The sequence below is a fragment of the Rattus norvegicus genome, chromosome 2, assembly GCF_036323735.1.
Source record: "Rattus norvegicus strain BN/NHsdMcwi chromosome 2, GRCr8, whole genome shotgun sequence".
NCBI classification, from domain to species: domain Eukaryota; kingdom Metazoa; phylum Chordata; class Mammalia; order Rodentia; family Muridae; genus Rattus; species Rattus norvegicus.
In genome coordinates, this window is record NC_086020.1 from 172,309,763 (window position 1) to 172,334,488 (window position 24,726).

General features: G+C 47.0%; 1 protein-coding gene across 1 annotated transcript in view; it reads left to right on the plus strand.

The window, feature by feature from the left end:
* The first annotated feature begins 3,527 nt into the window (after positions 1-3,527).
* Tmem154 (transmembrane protein 154) overlaps positions 3,528-24,726 on the plus strand; it is a 39,650-nt gene continuing 18,451 nt past the window's right edge. Inside the window, exons 1-3 of the mRNA NM_001401895.2 lie at positions 3,528-3,623; positions 23,239-23,490; positions 23,579-23,617. Coding sequence (NP_001388824.1) covers positions 3,560-3,623; positions 23,239-23,490; positions 23,579-23,617 — 355 coding nt within the window. The 5' untranslated portion in view covers positions 3,528-3,559. The remainder of the gene's footprint in view (positions 3,624-23,238; positions 23,491-23,578; positions 23,618-24,726) is intronic.

Here is a 24,726-nt window from a genome sequence, read left to right on the forward strand (position 1 = left end):
ATGCCCACAGTGACATGCCTATTCCTACAAGGCCACACCTGCTCCAACAAGGCCATACCTCCCAATAGTGCCACTCCCTGGGCCGAGCATATACAAATCATCACAGGGATGCTCATGATTACCAAAATTACCAGAAAGATGGTCCATCTGGCTTTAAGACCTGGCCTGCCTTCACTCAGGACAGTTAGACAGAAAGAGCTCAGTACCTGCTAATTAGAGTGTCCAACGGCCCCATCCACGTCTTCTCTTCCTTATGGAGAATGGGCTCCAGAAGGAGCTCTTGCAGTAACAGTAATGTTTACAGCTTTAAATAATGTTTCCATAATAACTAATGGTGCCTAGGGCCCAGCAAAGCCCAATCTGTCTCACAGGGAGTCAGCTACCTAAATGGCTAGCAAGGACTGTGGGACAAGGGCTGACAGCCAGGATGTAGGGACTGGGACTCCAACAGTGCAGTAGACTCACTGCAGGTAGTACCCCTCTGGAAGACAGGAAGCAAGCAAGCCTCACACCTCTCTCCTGGCTGTTATTCTCTGCACACACCAGGGTTTATGCTCTTCTTGCTCAGGCTGCCATTCCCACCTGCCCCTCTGGCACGTCTTTGGTTCCTGGGGCCTTTGTGGATTTTTGCTCTCCTTTCATGAAACCTTCAAGATGAGTGCAGCCCTGCCGCTGTCAGCAACCTTGTCTGCAGGCCTGCTCCTCATTACTGAGTGCCACGGTGCTGCCAGCACCTTCTGTGGGGACATAAACACGCCCTGGGAAGCGTGCATTGGTACGCATGCACACGTGTGTGCGTGTGTATGTGTGTGTGTGTGTGGTGGAGTGTGAGAACAGGGTGCACGTGGTAGAAAAAGTATTGTGAATGTACATGACGTGACCACAGAAAGACTGAATTTACAAGTAGGAGTAGCAGATCATCCACACAAAAGCACTTGGACTCCAGACCTGCATCAGCCCTGAAAACCTCCCCTTGTCTCCAGCAGCCACTCCCAAAGACAGCTTGCTACAAAGCCACGTTGCAGGAAGGTCACTATTTGACAGCAACTCTGGTTTTTATCCCTCTGCCTGATTCTGGAGAAGCGGAGGGCAGACTGTTCGCCAGTCACTAAAAACAACAGCCTGAACTCGCCATAGTTTCCATGGCCAACAGCCTTCCGTGGAGCCTGCCGGTGTCTGCCAAAGATGGTAGCCAGCTCCTTTGCTAAAACGAGCTTGGAATTAATTGACCGCTCTTTGTTCTTGTTTGCATTTATTCCATGGTGTGCTGGAGGGGGAGCTTTGAGTGTATGTATGAGTGTGAGGGTGTGTGCACAAGTATGTGTACACCTGTGGTGTGTACACTTCTGTGTGTGTGTGTGTGTGTGTGTGTGTGTGTGTGTGTGTGTGTGTGCCCGCCCATTCCTGTGTATGTTGACAAGCACATAACTCGGACAGAAGGGGACTGTGGACGGGAAGCCAGCACACACAGCAATAGCTTCATGCTTCTCAGTTAGGTCCTTGGACATCCTCATTCTCTATGGTCCACAGAGTTGAAGTCAGGACACCTGTAGAAAGCAATGGCTGTGGCGGGGAGTGGCTTCTGTAGCTTGAACAGGTGGTTGGAAAAGCCAGACTCTCTCAGGAAGGGAGTAAATGACCTTAGAACAAGAGGTACATGTTGGTTCACGTCTGGGCCCCCTTGAGCTTGGAGAGGTCTCAGGGCATCTCCAGGACACTGGGACACCATGATGTTTTTCTTCTTGCTGTTTCAAGCCATCTATAGGCATCTGTGGGTCTGCCAGTCACACAGATCAGTGCCTGGGAGGGGTAAAGCCGAGGTCCTGATTTCCAGCTGAGAGAGTGCCAGAATTTAATCCAGAAATCCTGGCAGCCACTTTCCAAAATTAATGGTTGGTGAAACGAGAACAAACAGAGGCAAATAGCCCTTTCCTTCCACACAGTCCCTGGTGATTTTAGCTGCAGTGGGTGGGTCTCCGGGTGTCACCACTTTCTGATCAATGGTGGTAATTTTCTTCCCCTTAACACCCACTGCCTCATGCTGAGGGTCTTGGGGAGCACAGAAGTCAAGGGAAAATGATATGCTGCGCAGGGGTTCTCTCTGCGGTCTTGTTTTCTGTCGCCCATCATTCTGACAGAGTGGTGCACACGCTACTCTAAATCAGCACAGGGCCTACAAAACTGTGTGTCTGTGCCGACACCGACTGGAAGGAATCAGCCTTGCCCTCGTCAAACGTGTGCCTCGGCCCGATAGCCAAAGCAGCTTTTCACAGGATGGCAAGGGGAAAGTGGAGCCAAAACTCCAGGATCCCCGGCTTTTTCTTTTGCAGGTGTGTGTCGTAGCTGGAGAAAACTCCCTCCCACAGGAGTAATTGCCACCCGAACTCTGCACCACAGGGGTCTTGGAGCCAGGGCCCTATTGGCTCTCAGGGAGAGTGATGAATACTTTTCTCTGCAGCTTTCAGAGCGATCATCGGGTTCTGAACACATCCATTTTCTTTCAAGTTGTTCCCAAGATGCAAAAGTGTAGTGTATCAAGAGTGGATTTAATTGTCACTAAGACATTAAAATGCACACTGCTAGTCCATGAACACACTAGAGTCTGCCATGCCAGTCTCTAGACCACAGCAAATACAAGGAAAGCAATCACAAGTGGGCCTAGGAGCTAAACCAACCAAGGGAAGGGCTGCGGCAGCATTCTAACCTCCACAGTATGTAAAAGACCCTCCCTCCCTCTTCATTGTTTCCATCGGATAGAATTTCTAACGTCTTCCTAATCCCATTCAATCCTGTTTTGCTGGTTCCTCAATAACAAAGGCCAGGAGGTGAGGGGCCACTTCCCACCTGCGGGTCCCACAGTGCAGAGGCTTCCTTGCAAAGACACCTCTCCCAGGGAAGCAGTATTGTCTGTAGGATCAAATAGGGTCTCTCCGGAGCAGGTGCTGGGTGGCGGGAGGAACGAGTCTGGCTGGCTGGAACTGGCAGTTTCCTATTGATTGAACCTGAGCTGTTCATCCCAGCAGCCGCTAAGCCTGTGAAGTTGTTTACATTTTACATTAAATTTATTTAATGTAAAAGGTCCCTTCACACGAGGCTCAGTCCTTTGCACCGCAGGCAATGTGGCTATTACCAGACAGTGCTGATTTGAGAACGTGCTGTCAGCACTGAGCTCAGGCCAGCGTTTATCGAGGGCTCTGGACAGTTCCAGAGACCCATCAGACAGATGTGCAAACTTGTCAAATCAGAACGCCTGCGGTCCAGGCTCCCTCCAAGTGCTGAATGACACCTGAGCAACGGAGTCTGAGGGACAGAAAGGTGGAGGCCGGGACTCCAGAGAGCTAGGGAGGTGCTAACTGAATCAGTGCTGGGCGAAGCAGCTCCTCTGTTGCAACCCTTGCCAGTCTGACAGGCTCCTGCAGAGTTACATCACTTCCTAAAAATCAGGCAAACACCTCTCCTTCAAGTGAGCACCGACCCAAAGGAGCAGGAAACAGGAAATGTGTGCGTTGGAGGGAGGCCGGGGCTTCGCAGCATCCTGAGCGCGGGCGAGCCTGCTGACATGACCGTGCCGTGCGCTGCCTTGGTCTTGGCTCTGGGACTCGCGCTAGGTCATTCAAGCCAGGGTAAGCAACCTCCAGTTGGGAAAGAGATTACGGAAGCCTGGGGGTGCCCGCGGCTACCGGACTCGTTCGGGGACGGTCCCATCCAGAAAACCTAATCCTTTCGGTGAAACTTAAAAGCAAAGAAAATTAAAACTGTCTTTGGGAGGGCAGGGCTGGAGGATAGATCTTGCTTTCATCACAGCCTCTTTCGCTTGTTCTAAACCTCTGGCTATCATTGCCTTTTATGATCCTTGTAATTTATCAGCTTTACTGGGCATATTAAAAAACCATAAACTCTTTTGGCAGTTCATGGAAAAAAAATGTTCCAGTCTGTTAAAAGACAGAAGTAATGGTTTCACTTTAGTAGCTGAGGTGTCTGCTGTTTCCAAAAACCACTTGGGGGTAGAGGAGGTGGGGGTTAGAAAAGAACCAGCTAGGGTTTGGAGCTTTACTCCAGAAAGCATTTGGGAAAAGATGATGTATATTTGAAGTCAGCAGAGGAGTCAACAGGCATCCCCTGATTAACTTCCAGATAATTATCTGACACGCTGTTCTTCGATCTTGGTAAAATGGGGGTTATTTCCTTTGCACCCACTGTTAATAACGGACATTTGCTTTCAAGGGTAATGTGATTATAGGCAGTCAAAGGTATTGGAAGAGACCGTGCTACATCTCAACCCTAGGGGTCGGCAGCAGTTGACTGTTGTAGCAGTTGCTACAACAAGCATGTGCCCTCTCGTTGCCTCTGAAGTCTGTTGACTTGTCCTTGGTAAATACCCTTGCGGTCATGGCTTCCGCGGGTGGGTAGATAGTAGCTGCTTCTAGGAAAGGACTGCATCTAAAGCAGAGGGACCAGTGCCATTGTCTAGAAAGGATGGGTGACCAGAGGCACTGATGTCACAGAGATGCAGCTTCCTGGAGGTGGCTGGGTACACCTCTTTCCGACTACCAGGCTGTCTTGCAAGGCACTCTTTATATGGTGAGCCCAAGTGTCTGAAGTAGAAAGTGTAGGGTGTGTGTGTGTGTGTGTAACTTCCAAGTGAGATAGGGAGTCTATGCTTGTTTTGTGCACTGTGCTTTGGAGCTGAAGGAAGCTGGAAGAAGTCATGAGCACAAGCAGGGTAAAAAGAAAAATCCTCTTTTGTTTATCTTTGATTTTCCTAAATGCTGTCAGAGCTTAGCATCCACCAGGAACTCAGTAATTATTGATAAATATTAAAACCATCCCTGGGATGGCTATGAAGCTGAACTTTAAGACTCACAGAGCCCTGAAAACAGGTGGCACAGAGGAGAGTTTGGGAATCAGAGATGAAAGCTTGGTTGCAGAGTTGTGCGGAGAAGGTCTCCATAAGCTACTGTGCTTCTTGGGCCCTGCCTGTATCTCCAGCATCTAAAAGATGCAAAACTACAACTTGCAGAAAGCTAAGAAAAGCTGCATACGGGGGTTGGGGATTTAGCTCAGCGGTAGAGCGCTTGCCTAGCAAACGCAAGGCCCTGGCAAGGCCCTGGGTTCGGTCCCCAGCTCCGAAAAAAAAAAAGAAAGAAAAATAAAATAAAATAAAAGCTGCATACTTGGACATTGGTCAAGGGAAAAGCTACTCCTCGTTAAAGCTTAGCTCTTAAACTATTCAATGCATATCCTTTTGAACCATTGGTGCTTAAGAATATGAGTTAGATTATAGGACTTTCATATCTTTTAGTTATTTTTCTTTTTAAAAGTATCTGGGGGATGCTTAGGAGAAAAGTTCAGTCTCCTGAAGAGCGGCACTCTCTCTGTTGCAAGCATGTTCTGAGGTCCACCCCAAACGAAGCCTTTATATCACCAAACAAACTAGGTTGTCTAGAACTCGCAGGTGCAGGCCAGCCTCATTCCTGTGTGTCAGCCTCTCTGTTAATAGCTAGACATCTTGGTTCAGGATTGAGAACCATCGCAAGTGAAATTATCCACTGGAAAACAAGCAGGAGGCAAGTAGAGAAACAACTCTCCTCGGGCTTTGACAAAATTGGTGAGCACAGTTTAAACAAGCTCTGGATCAACACATAACCAGGTGCAGGTCCTTCAGAGAGCTGGCCCTGGTATGTTTATAGGGAGACCAAGCTTTGTGGTTCCTGCGTATTAGTAACAGACCATCTTTGTTTACATTGGCTGAGACCTGTCTGCCAGAAAATGGACTGTGAGAGTGTGGGGTTAATCGGAGAGCTGCCTTAAGGGAAGTAAGGCCTGAAATAGATGCAGAGTGAGCAAGCAGAGAAGCCGGGGATTAGTTTAGCTAAGGCCAGAGGCAATAAGAGCCAAATGCTAGAGCCACTAGGTGAGAGGCTCTGGGGTGTGGGAACCGGGAGAGAAAGAATGGTCCATGCACACAGGCACAGCTGAGCGAGTACAGAAGAGAGAGCTGAAGAGAGTACAGAAGAAAAGACAAATTCTGATATTGGTGATGCATGCCTGTGATCCCAGCACGGGCTGGGGGTGGGGGAGAACAGAGATCAGTGCTTACTTGGCCGTATAGTCTCAACAACAGCAGCAAAAACAGCAGCAGGTCAAACCAAACGGGATGAGGCTTAAAGTCCCTCAGTGACTACAGTTCCAAATTCCAGGGAAGCTGGAGAGGGAGGGCCTTCTGGGATGAGTTCAGTTCTGTGAAGACACAGTGTGCCCTGTGCTTGGCCAACCTACTACAGTTTGCACCACCCTTTAATACTGCCCACGATGTGGAGAAACAGGAACCATGCAGGGCCATGCCCGGCCGCTGAGCTTTTAATTTTAGTCATCATTATTTCCATTTCTAGAGAGTCTAGCCTATGTAGTTTTTCTTGGCATTTTACTTAAGCTAAGTTATTTACCCCTTTGGTTCACATCATGCCAACTCTTATCTACTGGATGATTTTCTTTTGACTTTTGTGTAGACTGACTCCTGCTGTTTGCTGGGTCTGTTGACCTCCCAGTCATGGCATTGAGGGCAGAGCCTGGTGTGCGGGGGAACTGCTTACCTGTTTAACTCCAGATTCTCTCCATCAACCCCAAACTCCTGAAGTACGACATCCCTTCTCCATAGCACCCACTAGGAATGAAGCCAGGGATGTGTTGAGCTTAGAGGAGGTGATGACTGAACCTCAGCTTTACTGAAGGAAGCCATGGGACAGGCAGAAAGTAGGACTCAGTCCTCAGGTGAGGCCATTCAATAACCAGGAGTAACCATAGAGACAGGAAGGTGGCCAGAAAGAAAGGTAAAGATGACTAAGTTAGATTGAACATCTAAGGAGACATGTGGCTTCCATAGGATCAGGACAGTCCAGTGATACTGAGTGCTGAATATTGTTAACCACTCTCAACACACCCTTTAGGCAAGGGCCTGGTGTTCGAGGGTTAGCTTTTGACACAGTTATTGGATAGGTGATCCCTAAAAGCATTATATGGTCTCTTAAACTCTGGAGCCCAAGTCTTTGAGGCAATCCCCATGACCAGTTAGGGATTTTCACTTCCTTTATATTCTTGTTTGTTTACTGGTTTAGTTTTTTTTTCTTTTTCTTTTGGTTGTCGTTTTATTATGCTTTTTGTAATAGGGTCTGCTTCTGTAGTTCAGGTTAGCTCAAAGTCATAGACCTCCTACCTCAACTCTCTTAGTGCTAGGCTTACCAGTCACCTTTGCCCCTCCAGACATGATATCCTGGCTCTCTTGAGATTTCTTTATTCATTTAAAGGCGTCCTCCTCTTTCATCTGGTATTTCTAGCTATTGCTCAATGTGAACATTTTCTTAATCAGACTGTGTTGCTGGAGAGGGGAGCTTTTCTGTGCATCCATTCTAGAGGGTAGCTGGGAAATGTTCTAACTCTGCTATCCTGAGGATTTATTCCTGATCGCTCACAAATGTGCAGGAAAGAGACCAAGCCAGCCACGTTGACTGCACCATTTGTAAAACTGTGTGTGTCCATGGCAAGGGGTGGGGGTATGCTCGGAGTCTGTCTAAATGCCATTCACAGAAGAGGGGTGAAACAATTTTGCAGTTTTGGAATGAGTGCCACAGAGCAGGCTTGATGAACCTGAACTACTGGTATCAAGCTGGATCAGTCTCAAAATAATACTGGCCAAACCCAGTGGTTGACGATTAATATGCAGCACAATGTCAAGAGTTTCAGCCGCTTGGGAGCTGAAGCAAGAGGATTGCTTGAGCTGAGGAATTTGATTCCAGCCTGGATAACACAGACCCTCAACGCAATATTTTGATTCAAATAATAATCGTGTTTGTCTCAGGTTTTTAAAGGGCCACGATGTATGCTTAGGTAGAGTCGTAGATGCATTTAAAAGTATAGATACACACTATTAAGTACTTACCTTTGGGAGTAAGAAAGAGAAATTATATCAGGCATGGCTATGTCTATCTTACTCAGTCTTCTGCGGTGTAATAAAATATCTGGGGAAGAGCTGGGGACATAGCTTTGTGGTGAAGAAGCTCTAGTTTCAACACCCAACCAACTAACCATCTAACCATCCATCCATCCATCCATCCATCCATCCATCCATCCATCCATCCATACAACCAACCAAAAAACACAAAAATCAAAGCAAACAAATGAACAAAAGCAAAGTAAACCATCTGAAGAAATCAACTTCCAAGGAAGAAAGATTTAATTTAGCTCACGGTTTGAGTCTAGGGTAAATTGGCCCATGTTGTTGCCTTTGGGCCAGTGGTAAGGGGGTACACCATGGCGAGGAGACTGTGGTGTAGAAGACCGCTCACTGTGGGACAACTGGGAAGCAGAGACTGAGTCCCAGTATCCCCTTCAAGGTCATGGCTCCAGTGAACCAATTATTTCCTACCGAGTCTGACCCAATAAAGATTCCATCATTGAATAGAGTGCCACATCATGCCTTCAATACATGGGTTTGGGGGAACATTCTAGAGCCATATTATGACAATATCTGTAGTACTGTTCCCTTCAGAGGGAAAGGATGCCGGGATGGAGAGGTGGCTCAGAGGAGCTCTTTTTGTTTTGTTTTGACTTTTTGAGATAGGATTTCTCTGTAGCCCTGGCTGTCCTGGAACTCACTCTTTAGACCAGGCTGGCTTGAAACTCAGATCCATGAGCCTTTGCTTCCTTAGTGCTGGGATTAAAGATGTGTGCCACTGGGCCCAACTAGAGCTCTTGCTCTTGCAGAGGACTGGAGGTTGGGGTCTGAGGCCTCAAGTCAGGTGGCTCACATATGCCTATACTTCAGTTGCAGAGGATTTAATGCCCTCTTCTAGCCTGTGTGGGCACCCAGGCAGACACACAGACACACACACACACAGACACACAGACACACAGACACACAGACACACACACACACACACACACACACACACACACACACCCCACAAATAAAAAATAAAGTTAAATTAATATTTGAAGGAGATAACTCAGGGCCTAGAAAACTCTTCCTGCCTTTCTGTCCTGCCTATGGAGTTTCTCACAGCCTTTGTGTTTATAAACTTGTAAATATTACTGAAATCAGCTCTCTCCCTTGTGTCTTAATGGCAATTTTTTTTTGTAGGTCTCCTTTTAAGTTTGGATTTACAAATCTTTCTTTTCCAGTTGCTCTCTTTATACTACTCTAGCTCTTCTCTTTCCTTGCTCCATGTTCTTGGGCAGTCAGACCGTAACCTTGCGACTGTCATCTGCTCTCAGGCTGAGTGTACCTCCCTAGTACTCACCCTCTGCAGGCCTCTCCACCCGTCTGTAACCCCTCGTTTCCAGCATCAATCCCCTTGGGTACATTCTGGGTGCTGTCAGCAGCTCGGCATGTCTGAGACAGGACACATTCTGTGCTCCCTCTTGACTTGCACCTACCCTGCTTCTTACCATCATAAACGGCCTCATTGCCTCTAGTGTCTTTTTCACCCCATTTTGCATGAATCTAGAACAATCGTTTTGTAACAAAAATGCAGTCATCTTCTCCCCTGACCGCTGTCAGTGTTTTCTTCCTGGACTAGATCCCACGCACCCTGACGTAATGATAAAACCCCATGTGAATTGAGCCTGAATTCTTTTCTCACTTAACCCTCGCCACATCCCACCTTTTGCTTTATGAAGCAACCACTTAACGGTGCCAAGTTGTGCAGGACTATTGGGCCTTTCTTCCTGCCAGAACCTCAACTCTGATACCTTTCCCTGAGGTCTTTGCTTAATGGACTTCATAAATGGAGACTCCATCATTTGTGAGGATATTCTGAATGCAACCCCAGGTATAGCAAATCTCTTGGATTTCCACACCCTCATGGCTCTTTTCCCCATACATGAACACAGTACAGTTTCTATTCATTGGAATTATAATTACAGAGTCGGATGCTATTGTCTGACTTAGTCATTTCCCTGGGAGGCAAGTGCCTGCCCTGGCCTCATTTATCCTACCTAGTAGCTTAGATTTAGTTTAGTGCATTGACCAGGTCTAGCAGACATTCAATAAAATGTGGTGTTTGACTTGCTGAATGAATGGAATTCATCTTAGAGCTTAAGACTTACTCTAATCAACTTATGTAATAGTAATACCTAGCTCATTATTATTTTAGCTTATCCAGTTTTCTAATTCTATTCCAAAATATTAACTATCCCGAATCTTAGTCAGATGTGGTGCCGCATACTGATAATCTCAACAATTGGGAATTTGAGGCAGGAGGATTTAAAGGTTTGAGGCCAACCTTGGCTACCTAGAAAGATCTTGACTCACTAAGACAACAATGTCAGGGCTGGTGACATGGTTCGGTGGGTGAACTCTTGCCAGGAAAGCATGAAGACCCGAGTTTGGATCTCCAGCAGTCATGTAAAAACCTGGCACAGAGATGTGTATATCTGTAACCTCAGTGCTGGGAGTTGGATGCAGGTAGCTTCCAGGGACTCGATGGCCAGCCAGCCTAGGCAAACAAGCTCTGGGTTTAATTAGAGATCCTGTCTCGAAAGATAAGGTGGAGAGTGACAGAGGAGGACACCCAACGTTGAACTCTGGCCAACGCACATTTGTGCACTGTTGAGTGTATATGTGCGCACACACACATGCTTACGACACACACACACACACACACACACACACACACAGCATACAATCTCAACTCTTCTAATGTGTGAGAGTTTGCATTCTGCATCTTCAACTCACAACAGGTGTTGCCTCCTCCACCACTGAGTAGGAAAGAACAAGCCTTTGTAATCGCCTTCTTGACATGGAAGGAAGTTCAGACCCAGAAAATCTGCATTGAACATTTTTAGAAAAGAGCAGTGGTTACTAGCCCTTTAGGGGGAAACTTCTGCAAGAACCTTACCGGGGCTTTAAGTTCCAGAGACATTAGCCTCCAATCTAGTAACAGTTGTTTTGAAAGCAGGAAACACAGTGTATGGGACATAAAACGACTGAGCAGCCCTGCCTCTATTGGTGAGAAAAACACAGGCGTAATGCCTGGGACAAAGGAGGTGGGGAGGAGAAAAGCCAACCATGGCGAGGGATGACTTTGAACTCCTGATTCTCCACCCACCCCTTTCTAAGCTCTGGTTTTACAAGCCTGTGGAGCATGTCCAGTTTTATACAATGCTGGGGATAGAGCCAGGGCTTCTGTCACGCCATGATTTACTTAAAAGTTAACTTACTCTTTCTAAAAAAAACCTCTGCTTGTTTGTTTATTTATTGGTCATTAATATTGCCAGACTTTACTGATCATGTAAAGTCTGATCATGATCATTTATTTTACAAAAAAATTAAATATCAGATTTTGAAATGTGAAAAAAAATATTGCCGGACTTAGCAAATAAAAGCATGAGAACCAATTCACCTACACATGTGAATGTCCTACTATTTAGTATGAGTGTGGTACACTTGGACATCACGCAGGACATACTGGAAGAGCACACAGTCGCTGTGATAGAAGTGCTTGGGTAGATCCGGATGCCACTTCTTCCATCCAGAGACTCAAGGACTATGGCTGTCAACTGAAGAGCATCTCCTTGGTGGTTCATGGGTAAGATCATGGAGGTGGGGCTTATGTGGCCAGCTCCACATAAATTAGAAGAACCTTTAAACTGGGTCCTAGAGGAGCCACTCAAGTAACCCGGAAGTGCGGCGAGCTCCCCCTTTTTAGAGGATGGGTAGACACAATGCCTGGAGTGTGTGTCTCTGCATCGTCAGGATTTGCAGCACCCTGGTTGCTCCTGTCGGATGTTCTCTGAGAATCCTGGGTGTTTTCTGGTATGCTAACCAACAGAACGCAGGGATTTATTAAGAAGAAGAGGAGGAAGAGGGGAAGGAGAAGACTTATCACTGAAAGAATAACAGTGATAATTAGAATTCTAGATCAACGTTAAGCTATGCATTACTCACATGAGCCATGTTAATTGCTAATGTGAAACTGCAGAGGTGACCCCCTCAGCAGCCTTCTCACTGAGCAACCATGAAGACCTGAGTTTGGATCCCAGGACCTGTGTAAGCAGTCGGGTGTGCCGGCTCGATTCTACCATCCTCCTGCATAGGAGATAGAAACAGATGGGCCCTTGGAGCTTGCTGGCCAACCAAATTAGTGAACTCCAGATTCAGTAAGAGACCCTGTGCCAAAGAAAACAAAAACAGAAAGACGAGATGGAACCAAATAATGGAAGCACAATTGAAAGACACCTGATGCTGACCTCACCACAGATCGTACACACACAAACACATATAACACACACACACACACACACACACACACGCATGCACGCACGCACAGAGGTAATGGTAAGAGGGTCGGGATGCAGCCTAGTGGGTAGAGTATTTGCCTAGTATGCATGAAGGAAGCCCTCTGTCCCCAGCAGTTTGTAAACTGAGCATGGTGACCCCAGCACTTGATGGAGAGCAGGAAGCAGAAAGATCAGGAGTTCAGGGTTCACCCCTGTCGACATATTGGGGGCAAGCCTAGAATACACAAGTCCCTATCTCCAAACAAACATAAAGTTAGTGAGAAACGTCTCATGCAATGGTGTGCTCACAACTGTAGGGAAAAGGGAATGGGGAGGAGGGGAGGAAGAAGGAGAAGTAGGGAAGGCAAGTGGGGAGGAGGAGGGAGGGAGCTTGTAAGCTCTCAGCTGCAGCGGTAGTGGTAAGTTCTGGTGCTTGAGGCCTGTCTGAAAGTCCAGGCCAAAGGGCAACACTGATTCTCCTTAAAGACCTAGTGGTTCAGAGGCCAGACTGCTTTAGAGTTGATCCGAGAGAATGGATCCCACCGCTTTGCATCAGAAATCTGTTTCCCTCTTGAGCTGCTTGTCAAAAGCCTCAGACCTTAAACCCTTGGCCTCTGCCACACACAGAGGTCCTAAGGTCCTCAGCACCTCAAGGTCATAGGTTTGCATAAGCCTCGGTTGTTCCTCTTGAGCCACCATTCAGGGTGCAGAAGCCGTGGAGGTGGAGGCCCGCTCTCTTCCTGCCTTTTCTGATTTTGCAAAACAGTGCATTTGCTATCTAACATTTTAGTTGTCTCTGCCCTGCCAGCGTCTGCCTGGCAGTGCTCAGCTCTTGGTGAGGCGCGGAGGGATGCTAAGTCGGGGCTGGGGATTTAGCTCAGTGGTAGAGCGCTTACCTAGGAAGCGCAAGGCCCTGGGTTCGGACCCCAGCTCCGGAAAAAAAAGAACCAAAAAAAAAAAAAAAAAAAAAGATGACAGTGTGAACTCCAGGGCTCAGGCTCATCGGGTGGGGCAGGCAGAGTCTCCAGAAAGAGGATGGCAGAACAATTGCGTGGGGCACAGGGATCTTTGAAAAGAGCATGGCTAGGGATATTTGCTTTCCAGTTACTCCTTTATGTGCTGCATTAATCAGATTCCTGTTACTATGACAAACTGCCAGAGACAGAGGAGGAGGGTGACTCTTACTGTTCTAGGGGCTTTGGTCCGTTGTTCTGCAGCCTGTGGGAAGGCAGCACATGGGGCAGGGTGTGTGTGACCCAGGAAACACTTGGGAAATGGCAGGAATAGAAAAGAGGCAAAGCAAAGACTGCCTTCTCTTAATCCTCTCTAAAGACACCTTCCCAGTGACCTGAGGGCCTTCCATCTGCACCAGCAGTGCCTCAGGCTGAGAGCCTTTGGAGATCACCCCCTGCCCAAACCCTAGCCACTGTGGTTGGAAATTAGCCATTCAAAGAGAAACAAAAATACATCGAACCAGGAAATACCAAGTATTGTGATGATAATCATCTTTATTGATCCCTCCTACTTCAAAGTATAATCTTACTTCACTGACGTTGAGAAGTTCCTTCCTTCCTTTCCTTCCCTTCCTTCCTTCCTTCCTCCCTTCCCCTCTCCTCCCCATCCCTCCCCTCCTCCCCCCCCCTCTTTCTTTCTTTCTTTCTTCTGTAATAGAGTCTCACTCTATGGCCCAGGATAGCCTGGAGCTCATTTCACAGACTAGATTGTTGTCCAGTTTGTACTGCTCTTCCTGCTGCCTGTGTGCTACGACTGCAGACATTTGCCCCTTGTCCAGGGAAGAATTTTGTATTCTGCCCTATGTAATATGAATATATTTAAAAACTGGATGCGTGCTACAGGCTAGAATGGCATTCTGATGGATGGAAATTGCCGAGGTAGCCCACGTTGCAGGTCTCTCGAGTGACACTCAAAACAAGAGTCAGCCTTAGGTTCTAGGATAGTCTGGCTCACTATAAGCACGCTTTCTCAAAAGAAATAAATAACAAACTGCTTAAAATGAAAAAGGAATCAAAGTACAGCAGAGCTCCCTGGTGCTGATCAGATCTCCCTACCTTAGCACAATGGCTTCCTATACTCTCACCCTGCAGGTCCTCCACTGGCTTGTGTACTCTACTGATCCCTTCCTCAAGGACATATGCCAGGGCGATCATATTGAATGATACTGACAATAAAAATGATCAAGTCCAAGGGACTACTGAGTGTCCAGTGAAGGCAGCAATGGCTCTGTGCCAGAGGGAGGACCATCACACGTGAATGTTCTAACAAAGCACCCCGCCTCCCTCACCCCTGCGGCACATAAGCTCTGCACATAACCCTTCATGATGGGGGACTTATAACTTCGCATTAAGCCCTTGTCATCCATATATTGTTTCATTTACAGTCCAAATAGCTTTTGAAAGAAATCTCCAGAGCTCTGTTTCTCTGGTTAGGGACACACCATATGCTTCAAGGATAAAAGTTATTAGGGTGAGGAAGGTATCCGACTTGATAACAAAGAAACAGGGTGACTGGCCGTGCTACCCCAGAGCCCCTCCACCCCCCACCCGCTTCCAGTTCTAGTGTGGAAGCCTGTCCCTTGTGCAAGCTTCAAGTGTCCTATCACTGAGTGGCAGCCCCATCCCCACTGACTGATTTAACATTTCAACATTTCCATCACTCTGTAAAAAACTATTTTATGCCAGACTCTCAGGTGCCAGGAGAGTACCAAACAGAAAAAGAGACAGACCACAGAGAAATGCATGGTGAAAATAATTATACAGTGTGTGTGTGTGTGTGTGTGTGTGTGTGTTGTGTGTATGTCTGTGTGTGTGTGTGTGTGTGTGTCTGTGTTTCCCCTCTCCGTGTAGCACTGACTGTTCTAGAACTCACTCTGTAGACCAGGCAGGCCTCAAACTCAGAGATCCTTCTTCTTCCTGCCTCCCAAGTGCTGGGATTAAAGTGTCTGCCATGTCTGCCTCCACTGCTCAGCAAGGACAGTAATCCATTCATGATGCTTTTCGGGCAAGTGGGCCAGGGGAAGGACCAGGGCACCACCTGAGGTCCATGGGCAAAGCTGCCCCCAATGTGCCATCCTTCTACTTGGCAGTAGTGTGTCTGTGTCACACGCAGTCACTCTCCACACCCACACTGGCACCCAGGATGTCTGCTTGGCCGTTTGTTCCCCTTTCGTTCCTGGTCTCCCTATAATCAGGTACCACAAGTGCAGAACAATTATCTTTGAAAAAGTGATCACTAGGAAAAAAAAAATCAACCGCTTAACAGTGTACATCCCTATTCAGATAGCTCCCAAGGTTCCTTTCAGCATATGGCTCCCAGTCACACTTAAGTTAATAAGTCTGTCATGGTGAGTCATGGCAAATTAAGACACTGTCCACTCGTTCATGATTTAGCTCGGTAATTCTTAGGCTAGCGAGCATATTTACCAGCACCATCTAAGAAGACATTAAGAAATATGATTGGGACCAGGGCTATCACTCACCATCGGAGTGTGTGTGTGTGTGTGTGTGTGTGTGTGTGTTTGTGTGTGTGTGTGTGTGCATGTGCGAGTATAGCATGAGGAAGGCCCTAGGATTGCTTCCTAGACACATATCCTGTAACCCAGGATACATCCCCAGGTAGCATCAAATAACTGGTGAAACTGAGGGACAAATAGCTCTTTGGGACAACTGGTCATTATTAACACAAAACAACAACTCCCGGACCTGTGCACTGTCTTGAGATCTAACTCAAACCCACTACATCAGAACCGTGGAGAAGAACCTGACAGTCTATGCTTCATGAAGCTTCCCAGATAGTTCCAATGACTGTAGGCTTAAACCACCATGCCATGCCATCAGCAGATCTTTTGGGGAGACTCAGGCTCTAAAGTCAAGCATGCATCTCTTAGACTTATTCAGAAAGGGGAGTGCTCTCTGCTTGTCATGGTCTTCTCTGATATATCTAGCCAGGATCACCCCTAAGCTCAGCCTTCAGTGATAACCTTAGGTCATTGGTTTCAGCTGATAGAGTTGGGTACTAGGTTTCCAGGGCCTTGAGTTTTGATTCTTGTCAAGTTTACAGAATGAACAGTAGAACAAGAGTGAACAAGAGTAGCTTCTAGCCCAAGGAAGGGCTAGAAGCAGAGAGAGTTTAGAGGTTGGTCTCAACCTTGGCTATTCCCTGCAGTCCCCTGCAGGTAATTCTCCAAGCCTTCATCCCAGCCTCTGATATAGATTTCATTTGTGTGAGATCAGAGTATCAGACGCATAAGGTGTCCAGGAGATGGGAATGTGTGGTTGAGGCAGAACTACTAGGGGTGCCCTTGTCTTTTGAACTTTGTTTATTGTCCGAGGCAGGAGATCATGTAGCCAGTTATGGCTTTGAACTTGTGATCTTCTTACCTCTACCTCCAAAGAGCTTGGATTCCAGGCTGAAGTTATACTTAGGGCTTCATGCCTGCTAAGCAAATACTTAGTCAACTGAGCTACATCCCTATTCGGCTTCCTGTTTGTTTGTTTGTTTGTTTACTTATTTATTTATTATTTTAATCTTCTTTTGACAGACATTGGGCTCTTTACTCTTTGCTCCATTCAGATGTCGGGTGACACGTAGGTGGAACTCTTGGGTTTAGTTTCTTGAATATCCTCAAATCACACATGTGGTCGGTTACTCCACAGAGCAGGAGAGAGATCGAGGGCACCCGGTGTGCGTGGTTTCACTTCACTGTCTGAGTTGTAAGTACCTAAGTCATTTGGGCACATACACCGCAAACTCAACAGAGGCAAGAACAGGCCCAGCACAGCTCATGCTATTCTGAATTAGGAAACACTCTCCTGTCATTGCTTTAGTTTGCAGGGCATCAGCAGCGAAGTGGAACACCCCCATTCCAAAACCAAGAAAGGGCAGGGTGTAACTCACTGTAGAGCATACGCTTAGCCAGCGCAAGATCCCAGCGCCATCCAACCACATAGTCTTTATCCTCAGCTCTCAGGATAACAGCACAGTAGCCACCACAAAACCCAGATCTCCATTACGCATTTGTTCCACGTTCAAAAAGGAGAAGTTAGCCAGTTTGCTTCACCAAGAAGCAAAGTCATTTCCACTCAGTGGCTGTCCTCAGGATGGTGACACAGGCATGCATGCGTCTCAGCTGCTGGTGCTATCAGACCTCATCTCATTTTTTTTTCCTGACTCACAAAGATTTTTCCCAGGGTCCTCACCAGATGTGCACCCTGTGAGTCCCAGATGTGTTTGCACGGATACCGTCAACAAGCGTTTGTAAGCGAGCCTTCATTCGTTTCTGGTGATTTGAGGTTGAACAGTCAGATGATGAGACATAGCCTACCTTCAAGTGACTGACAGTGACATCGAGCGTTGAGAGGTGACATTGAAGTGATCCTTCAGTGAGCAGAGAGACTGTGAAATGATGAAATGAAGGAGTCCTGGGCAGTTTGGGATGGGGTCACTTGAGATAACCATGACCAGGCCACCCTATCAGGAAGCTCCTGTTGGAGACCTGCAGATGGGTGACAGGCAGGAGTGAGCTCTGCAAGACCTACCTGCATTTCACACATTGCCTTCAGGATTTCTTCTGCCTTTTGCTTGCTGACACCTCTCCTGCTCACACCCGCTCTGTCCTCACCCCACCCTCAGCTCTGCCAATTTTATCCCCACCCCCACCATTCATGTCCTGAATAATATCCAAATTGTTAGATCTGAAAATACGAGAATAGAGAGGAAGTTATAGCAGGCAGGTGGACTCCCAAGGGACAGCCAGGAAGCATACAAGGAAAGAGGATGGGTAGAAGACAAAGTTACACATCAGGTATGTTACTCTGATGTATGCGCTCCAGGCGCTACACTTACTAACTCACCTGCCTTCCAGAGTACCTTTAGGGAACAGGTTCCAAATTGGGAAGGACTCTTCCCAGGTTCCTTGGTTATGAACATGGAATCAGGGAAGGACTGGGTGTGTAGGGTGTCTGAGGCAAAAAAAAAAAAAAGAAAACTTGAAAGCTCTGTGGTGCTTACTTAACCTCGATAGTGCTCACAGCTAGACTCGCTTTCTGAAGACCTGTTTCTCCACCACCACCGTGCTAGACTCTAGTGCACAGGCAAGCGTTTCTTTGAAAAGATTAGAGCCCCTGGGGTTGCCTGAGGCTGAGCCGTGGTTTAGGGACCCCCCATGTTCATTGGGTTAAAAGCTGCTTTAAGTCAGTGGTTGTGGGGGTTGGGGGGAAGATGCTTTGGGGGAAAGTCCCTGCGCTGCCTTCTGCTAGCTCTACCCACCACCATTTTATCACCTCTGGTTCTTGTGCTGAGTCTTGAGTTCCACCTTGGTTTTCTTGCTTCCGGCTTTCTCACTAATTTTTTTAATGTTTTTTTTTTTTTTTTGAGACAGCATTTCTGTGTATAGTCTTTGCTGTTCTGGAATTTGCTTTGTAGACCAAGCTGGCCTCGAATTTATAGAGATCTACCTGCCTCTGCCTCCCAAGTGCTGGGATTTAAAGCGCTCGCAGGTGGACTGCTGGTTACCAACAGCTCCCTCCGCTTTCCATGACACTGATTCCTTTAACCACGAGCCCTTGGGGGCTGATCTCCAGTGATTTAGCTTTTCTCCTTTTCAATATCAGACTCCCTGGACTCCCAGCCCTTGTCTTAAGCAGGCTTGCCTTAGGCAGTTGAGATCAGACCATCAAGGGCCAAGCGATGCAGCCCTTATCCTAAGCCCAATGTTGTGTCCCATGCCCTTCTCTCTTCCAGGTGAACAGAACTCACTCTTTTTTTTTTTTTTGGTTCTTTTTTCCGGAGCTGGGGACCGAACCCAGGGCCTTGCACTTCCTAGGTAAGCGCTCTACCACTGAGCTAAATCCCCAGCCCCCAGGACTCACTCTTTTAACAACAGCGACGTTATTTTGGTGAGGTTGGAACGACTAAGTTTCCGTCAATAAGAACCAATCTTATAAATAATGAAGAAAAATGTGGCTCTCTCTACTCACTCGTGGAATAACCTTTGAGAGAAACTTCTTAGAGGGAACAAAGAGCAGCCGGCACTTGAGAGATGGCTCAGGGGCTGAGACCATGTGCTGCTCTTGCAGAGGACCTAGGTTCAGCTCATAGTGCCTGCTCTTTAAAAATTATTTTTTGAGACAGGGTTTCTCTGTGTAGCCCTGGCTGTCCTGAAACCCACTCTGTAGACCACGCTTGCCTCGAACTCAAGATATGTCAGGCTTGTCTTGGTGGTGCAAGGGATTAAAGTCATGCACCACCACTCCTGGCTGCATTCACTTTCAAAAGGACAAAGACCAAAAGCAAAGAAATTCTTTATGCATCCATAGAATTGAGCCCCAGTGAAAGATAATTGCATCTATTCATCTGCAGAGTGTGGACAATGATAAAGGTCAAATTAGATGACATGGGGTCATGTGCTGTAGGGGTGGAGTTTAGCCTAGTCTGGCACACAGTAAGCATTCCTTCAGCCCATCTACTGTTATTTATTTTGGGGACTTTCATGAGGTTACGCCTGGCTAGGACATGGGGAGCGACATGGGAGGTTATCATAGGAGTCTCTGAAAATGGAGGTCTGCAGAATAAAGAAATGAAAGGCAGAGAGAGAGAGAGAGAGAGAGAGAGAGAGAGAGAGAGAGAGAGAGAGGTGGGGGAGGAGAGAAAGAGAAAGAGAACGAACACTAGTGAGCTCTGAGGTTGAGCTTTGTGGTAGAGCACTTGCTTAGCATGCAAGTGACCCTGGGTCCCATCCCCCTTACCACAAAATTAATTTTCAGAGGAGGGAAAGAGGCAGAAGCAGAAAGAGCTCTAGGCTCTCATTTACTTAAACAGATACTGGAGAATCTGATGGAAAACTTTTGCACCTGTCAGGGTGTGCCGTAGGGAGAGCCTGCAGCCCATTTAAACTCCACAGTGCCACCAGAGGCCACCTACTCGGTCTTGAAAAGCAGAGTGCGGCACTAATCTCTCCTTCCTTCCACTGCCCCAGTGCCAGAGCCTCTCACCATTCTTACTGGTCTGTATCCATCCCCATTTTCTCCTCCCTGGGGTCACAGGTCAAGTGGGGACAAGGACAGTAAGTGTCGTACTGGAACTTGGTTCCTCTGCTCCCCTTGGAGAGAAGCTACCGTGGGTCTGGGCTGAGCTGCCTGCCATGCACCTGGGCTGAGGAGCCTCAGGCAGAAACTGGCAATGCTGGCCTTCCCCAGAATGATTTCCTTCCACCCTTGTGCCAGCAAACCACTGCCTATTATAGTCCAAGGGACAAGAACCCAGAGTCTAGTCTCCTGCTCTCTGCCTGATGGTCAAACTTCCATGATTCTCAGCACCGTATTTCCCCTTGATCAGAGGGACACATTACCAAGTCAAAGTCTCAGGTTCCATCACAAGACCCTGGGGATCCCGATCTTTCCTTGTGAGCTCTGTGACCGAGCAAGTTGTGTGAATTCTGTCACTGTATCTATCTGCAAGCGTAGAGAGCACAGAATGGAATAACACAGGTAGAGAGCAGAGTACAGACAAGGCTTGGCTCTTAATAGAGTCTTGAGAAGCCATGCACAGTGACACAGGCCCGCAATCCCAATGCTCCTGGAAGCTGAGGCAAATGGGCCCTGAGCAAGACCTCTGAATACATGAACAGGAAAGATTAGCCTGAAGCAGGTGACAGCAGCCACAGCAGCAGTGGGGGGCGGCAAACGGAAGGAAAGCAGGTCTGCACACCTCGCTCAGTGGTACAGCACACTTTGCATGTGCATACTGCTGAGTGTGGTGTCCAGCAGGAAGAGGAGGTGGAGGGAGAGACTATGAATACTTCTGGTTTTCTTCTCATACAAGAGCACTAACCTTATCTTGGGGGCCGCATCTCCTAATACCATCACACTGGAGCTTAGGGATCAATGTAGGAATTGGAGTGGGGACCCACGAGTAGTTTATAAATGCGCTGATATTTTTATTGCTGTAACGTGAGTCAGAGGAATTCACTGTTGTGCAATTACACAGAAAGATAAACTATCGAATGTCTCTGCACTGTCCAGCTTGGCCATCCTATGGAGGCATGGCCTAGCCAGATCACAGCTTAAAGCCACTGATCTCTCCTTAAAACAATTTTCACCTACCAATGCGTCTTGTGCAGGTAACACTTTCTTCTGTCAGACCAGGGTGAGAATCAGACAGCCCCACACCATGTCAGAACAAAGCCCACAGCATCACTGCTGGGTCGAGGTGAGGTTCTGGGAAGGTCGTTTAATGGCACTCAAGGTTCAGACAGAGTAATCTTGCTTCTGCTTTGAAATCGGGAGATTTCCGGTGTTACCATTTTTTTCTCGTTGCTTTGACAAAAGCAACTTAAGGAAAGAACAGTTTGTTTTGGGTCACGGGCCAAGGATTCAGTCTATCATGGCTGGGGACATGGCGACAGGACAGGAGGCAGCTGGCAGTGTTGCCACAGTTGGGCAGAGAGAGGGGTGGAATGTGGCGACCAGTTCACAGTTGCCTTCTCCTTACTCAGTCTGGGACCATAGCACATGGAACGATGGCAGCCGCAGTGAGAGTGGCGTCCCCACTGCAGTAACCTAATCTAGAAACTCACAGACGCGTATGGAGGCTTGCCTCCTGCGGGATGATAAATATTGTCATCCTGACCGTTGCTCTTAACCATGACACTCTACCAATGCATTTCCCCAGTAACTATAAATGGTGCAGCTTCTTCCTTCCTTCCTTCCTTCCTTCCTTCCTTCCTTCCTTCCTTCCTTCCTTCCTCCCTTCCTTCCTTCCTTCCTTCTTTCTTTCTAAAGGCTTCTTTATTTTATGAATATAAGTACGTTGCCACTGTCTTCAGACACACCAGAAGAGGGCATCGGATCCCATTACAGATGGTTGTGAGCCACCATGTGGTTGCTGGGACTTGAACTCAGGACCTCTGGAAGAGCAGTCGGTGCTCTTAACCGCTGAGCCATCTCTCCAGCCCCTGAGGTTTTTTGTTTTTTCTCCAAGGGATCATCTTGAGAATCTTACTTCACAAATGAGAACTCATGGTGGTTTTATTTAGAATCCAGGAGGACTTGTCAGATACTCAAGAGGTCTTAAGTGCTGTGCAGAATGTCAGGCACTTAGCTCTGAAACTAAGTTATCTCAGTATTAAAGGATTCCTTTCCATGGACAAATGCCCTCTATTTTTTCAGGAAAAAAGTTCATTCCTATCTCTATCTATCTAATGTCTGTATCTATCATCTATGATCTATCATCTGCATGTATGTATTATGTATGTATGTATGTATCTTTATCTGTCTGTCTATCATCTATCTATCTATCTATCTATATATTTATTTATCTATCTATCTATCTTTGTCTGTCTATCTATCATCTATCATCTATCGTCTATCTGTCTATCATCTATCTATCTGTCTATCTATCATCTATCTATCTATCTATCTATCTATCTATCTATCTATCTATCTATCTATCTATCTATCTATCTATCATTTTGTGGTGCTAACAATTGAGCCCCGGCCTATGCTGGCAAGGCATGTACTCTTACACTAAGCTTTACCTCCAGGACCATTGATTTATATCTAAATGTATTTTTAATGGCGTGCATTTCACATTGTGCAAGTAAATTTAAATTTACTCAGAAACTTTATGAACATTCCCTGATTCCAGATGGTGCTGGGAGTAGCCTGTGGTGTGACAAAGCCCATACTTAGTGTGTCCAGATTAGTGTGTCCAGAGTGCCTGGCTGAGGCCGGACTGCGGGGCTTTCTGGGAGGCTTGCTTCTCCTTTGACTCTATGTTCAACACACTTCCAGCTTGAGCTTCATTTAGGTCAAATCAGTATATTCCATGTCATGCCGAATGGGACCAAGTTCACCACTGAATGCGTCTCAGACCCATTTAAAAATCGCCGAAACCATGACCCATCAGCTTAGTCTCTGTGGCCATCTTGCTTCTGTTCTCATTTAGGAAATGATGAGGATTCAGAATACTCAGGACACAGCACCACAGAAGAAGACACCGCAGAGGAAGAGACGACAAGGGCTTTGGCTACAGTGACCACAGAAGCATTAGCTGAAAGCGCGAATTCTACCCACATCCACGGCACCTCGAATCAGGTGGAATTTATATTAATGGTGGCTGTCCCACTGGCTGCGCTGCTCATCCTTCTGTTTGCGATTCTCATCGTGATCTACTTTAAAAGCAGAAGACCCAAGCAGGGTAGGTAGCTCGTGTGTTCCCCAATTCCAGACAACCACCGTACACCTTACCGAGCCACCAGAACAAAATGCTTTCTTCTTTTATGCAGAGCCTTCTAGCCAAGGATCTCAAAGTGCCTTGCAGACACGTGAGTAGTCGCCCAGTATTTTGCTCGGTGTTGGAGGTAAGGTAGTAAGGGATGAGTGATTCCAGCTCACTGATGTTTGCAAGAAGTTGACAATAGCATATTCTATGGTGTGTGTGTGTGTGTGTGTGTGTGTGTGTGTGTGTGTGTGCGCGCGCACATGTGTAAGTTCTCAGTCTGCATTGAAATTACAATATATTGCTACTACCTGGAGAATCTTGACCACTAGAACAATGTGACATCATTTCACTTTGTGGGAGGAGAGGGTCAGTCATGTGAAGTGTGTCTGATTGGGGTTAATGATAAAGGGTTGGCGTTCATCATGTGCACATGAAACGGGGTCCTCACCCCCATTTCTCTAATGGATATTATTCCCTCTATCCCACACCGCAGTTTGAAAAGGGTGGAGAGAAGCATTCTTCTTGTTCCCACCAAGGTTGCACGTCTATATGGAAATTGCTAAATGTCTAAAGATGACTGACTGAAACCAAGATAGGAAACGCCCAGTCAAGTCACCAGTGCGTAGTATAGAACAAAATGAGAGAATACTAGAATCCAGGGTCCCTCTGGTTCCCAAGCAAACCTGGCATATTTTGACTTGTGTTAGAAAACTATGACTAGCTCAAGTTTTTGTTTGTTTGTTTGTTTGTTTGCTTGCTTGTTTGTAATTATATTCGTGTGTGTGTGTGTGTGTGTGTGTGCATACATGCATGTTCAAGCAAACAGGCACATGCATTGGTGCACATGTGGAAGTCAGACATGTGCTAGTAGAAATAGTTTTTCTCCTTTCACCACGTGGGTTGTAGGGATCAAACTCTAGTTATCAGTGTTGGCATCTAGTCCCTTTACCTGCTGAGTCATCCCACTGGCCTAGGCTTCCGTTTTTAAATTAAAGCTTTTAAAAGTCATTTCAAATTTCATTTAAGGGGAGGGGCTTCTCAAGTAAGATGCATAGTCGGGCTCACAGAAAAAACTCGTCCGTGTCCTCCAGGCCTACTAACAGGGCACCTTGCTCTCCTTGCTGTCTGTCCCACACTGGGACAGCCATTTAGTGCTGGGTAAGAGCTGTAGCAACTCTATGCACCGCTAGCAGATGAGGTAAGTGGCGCTGA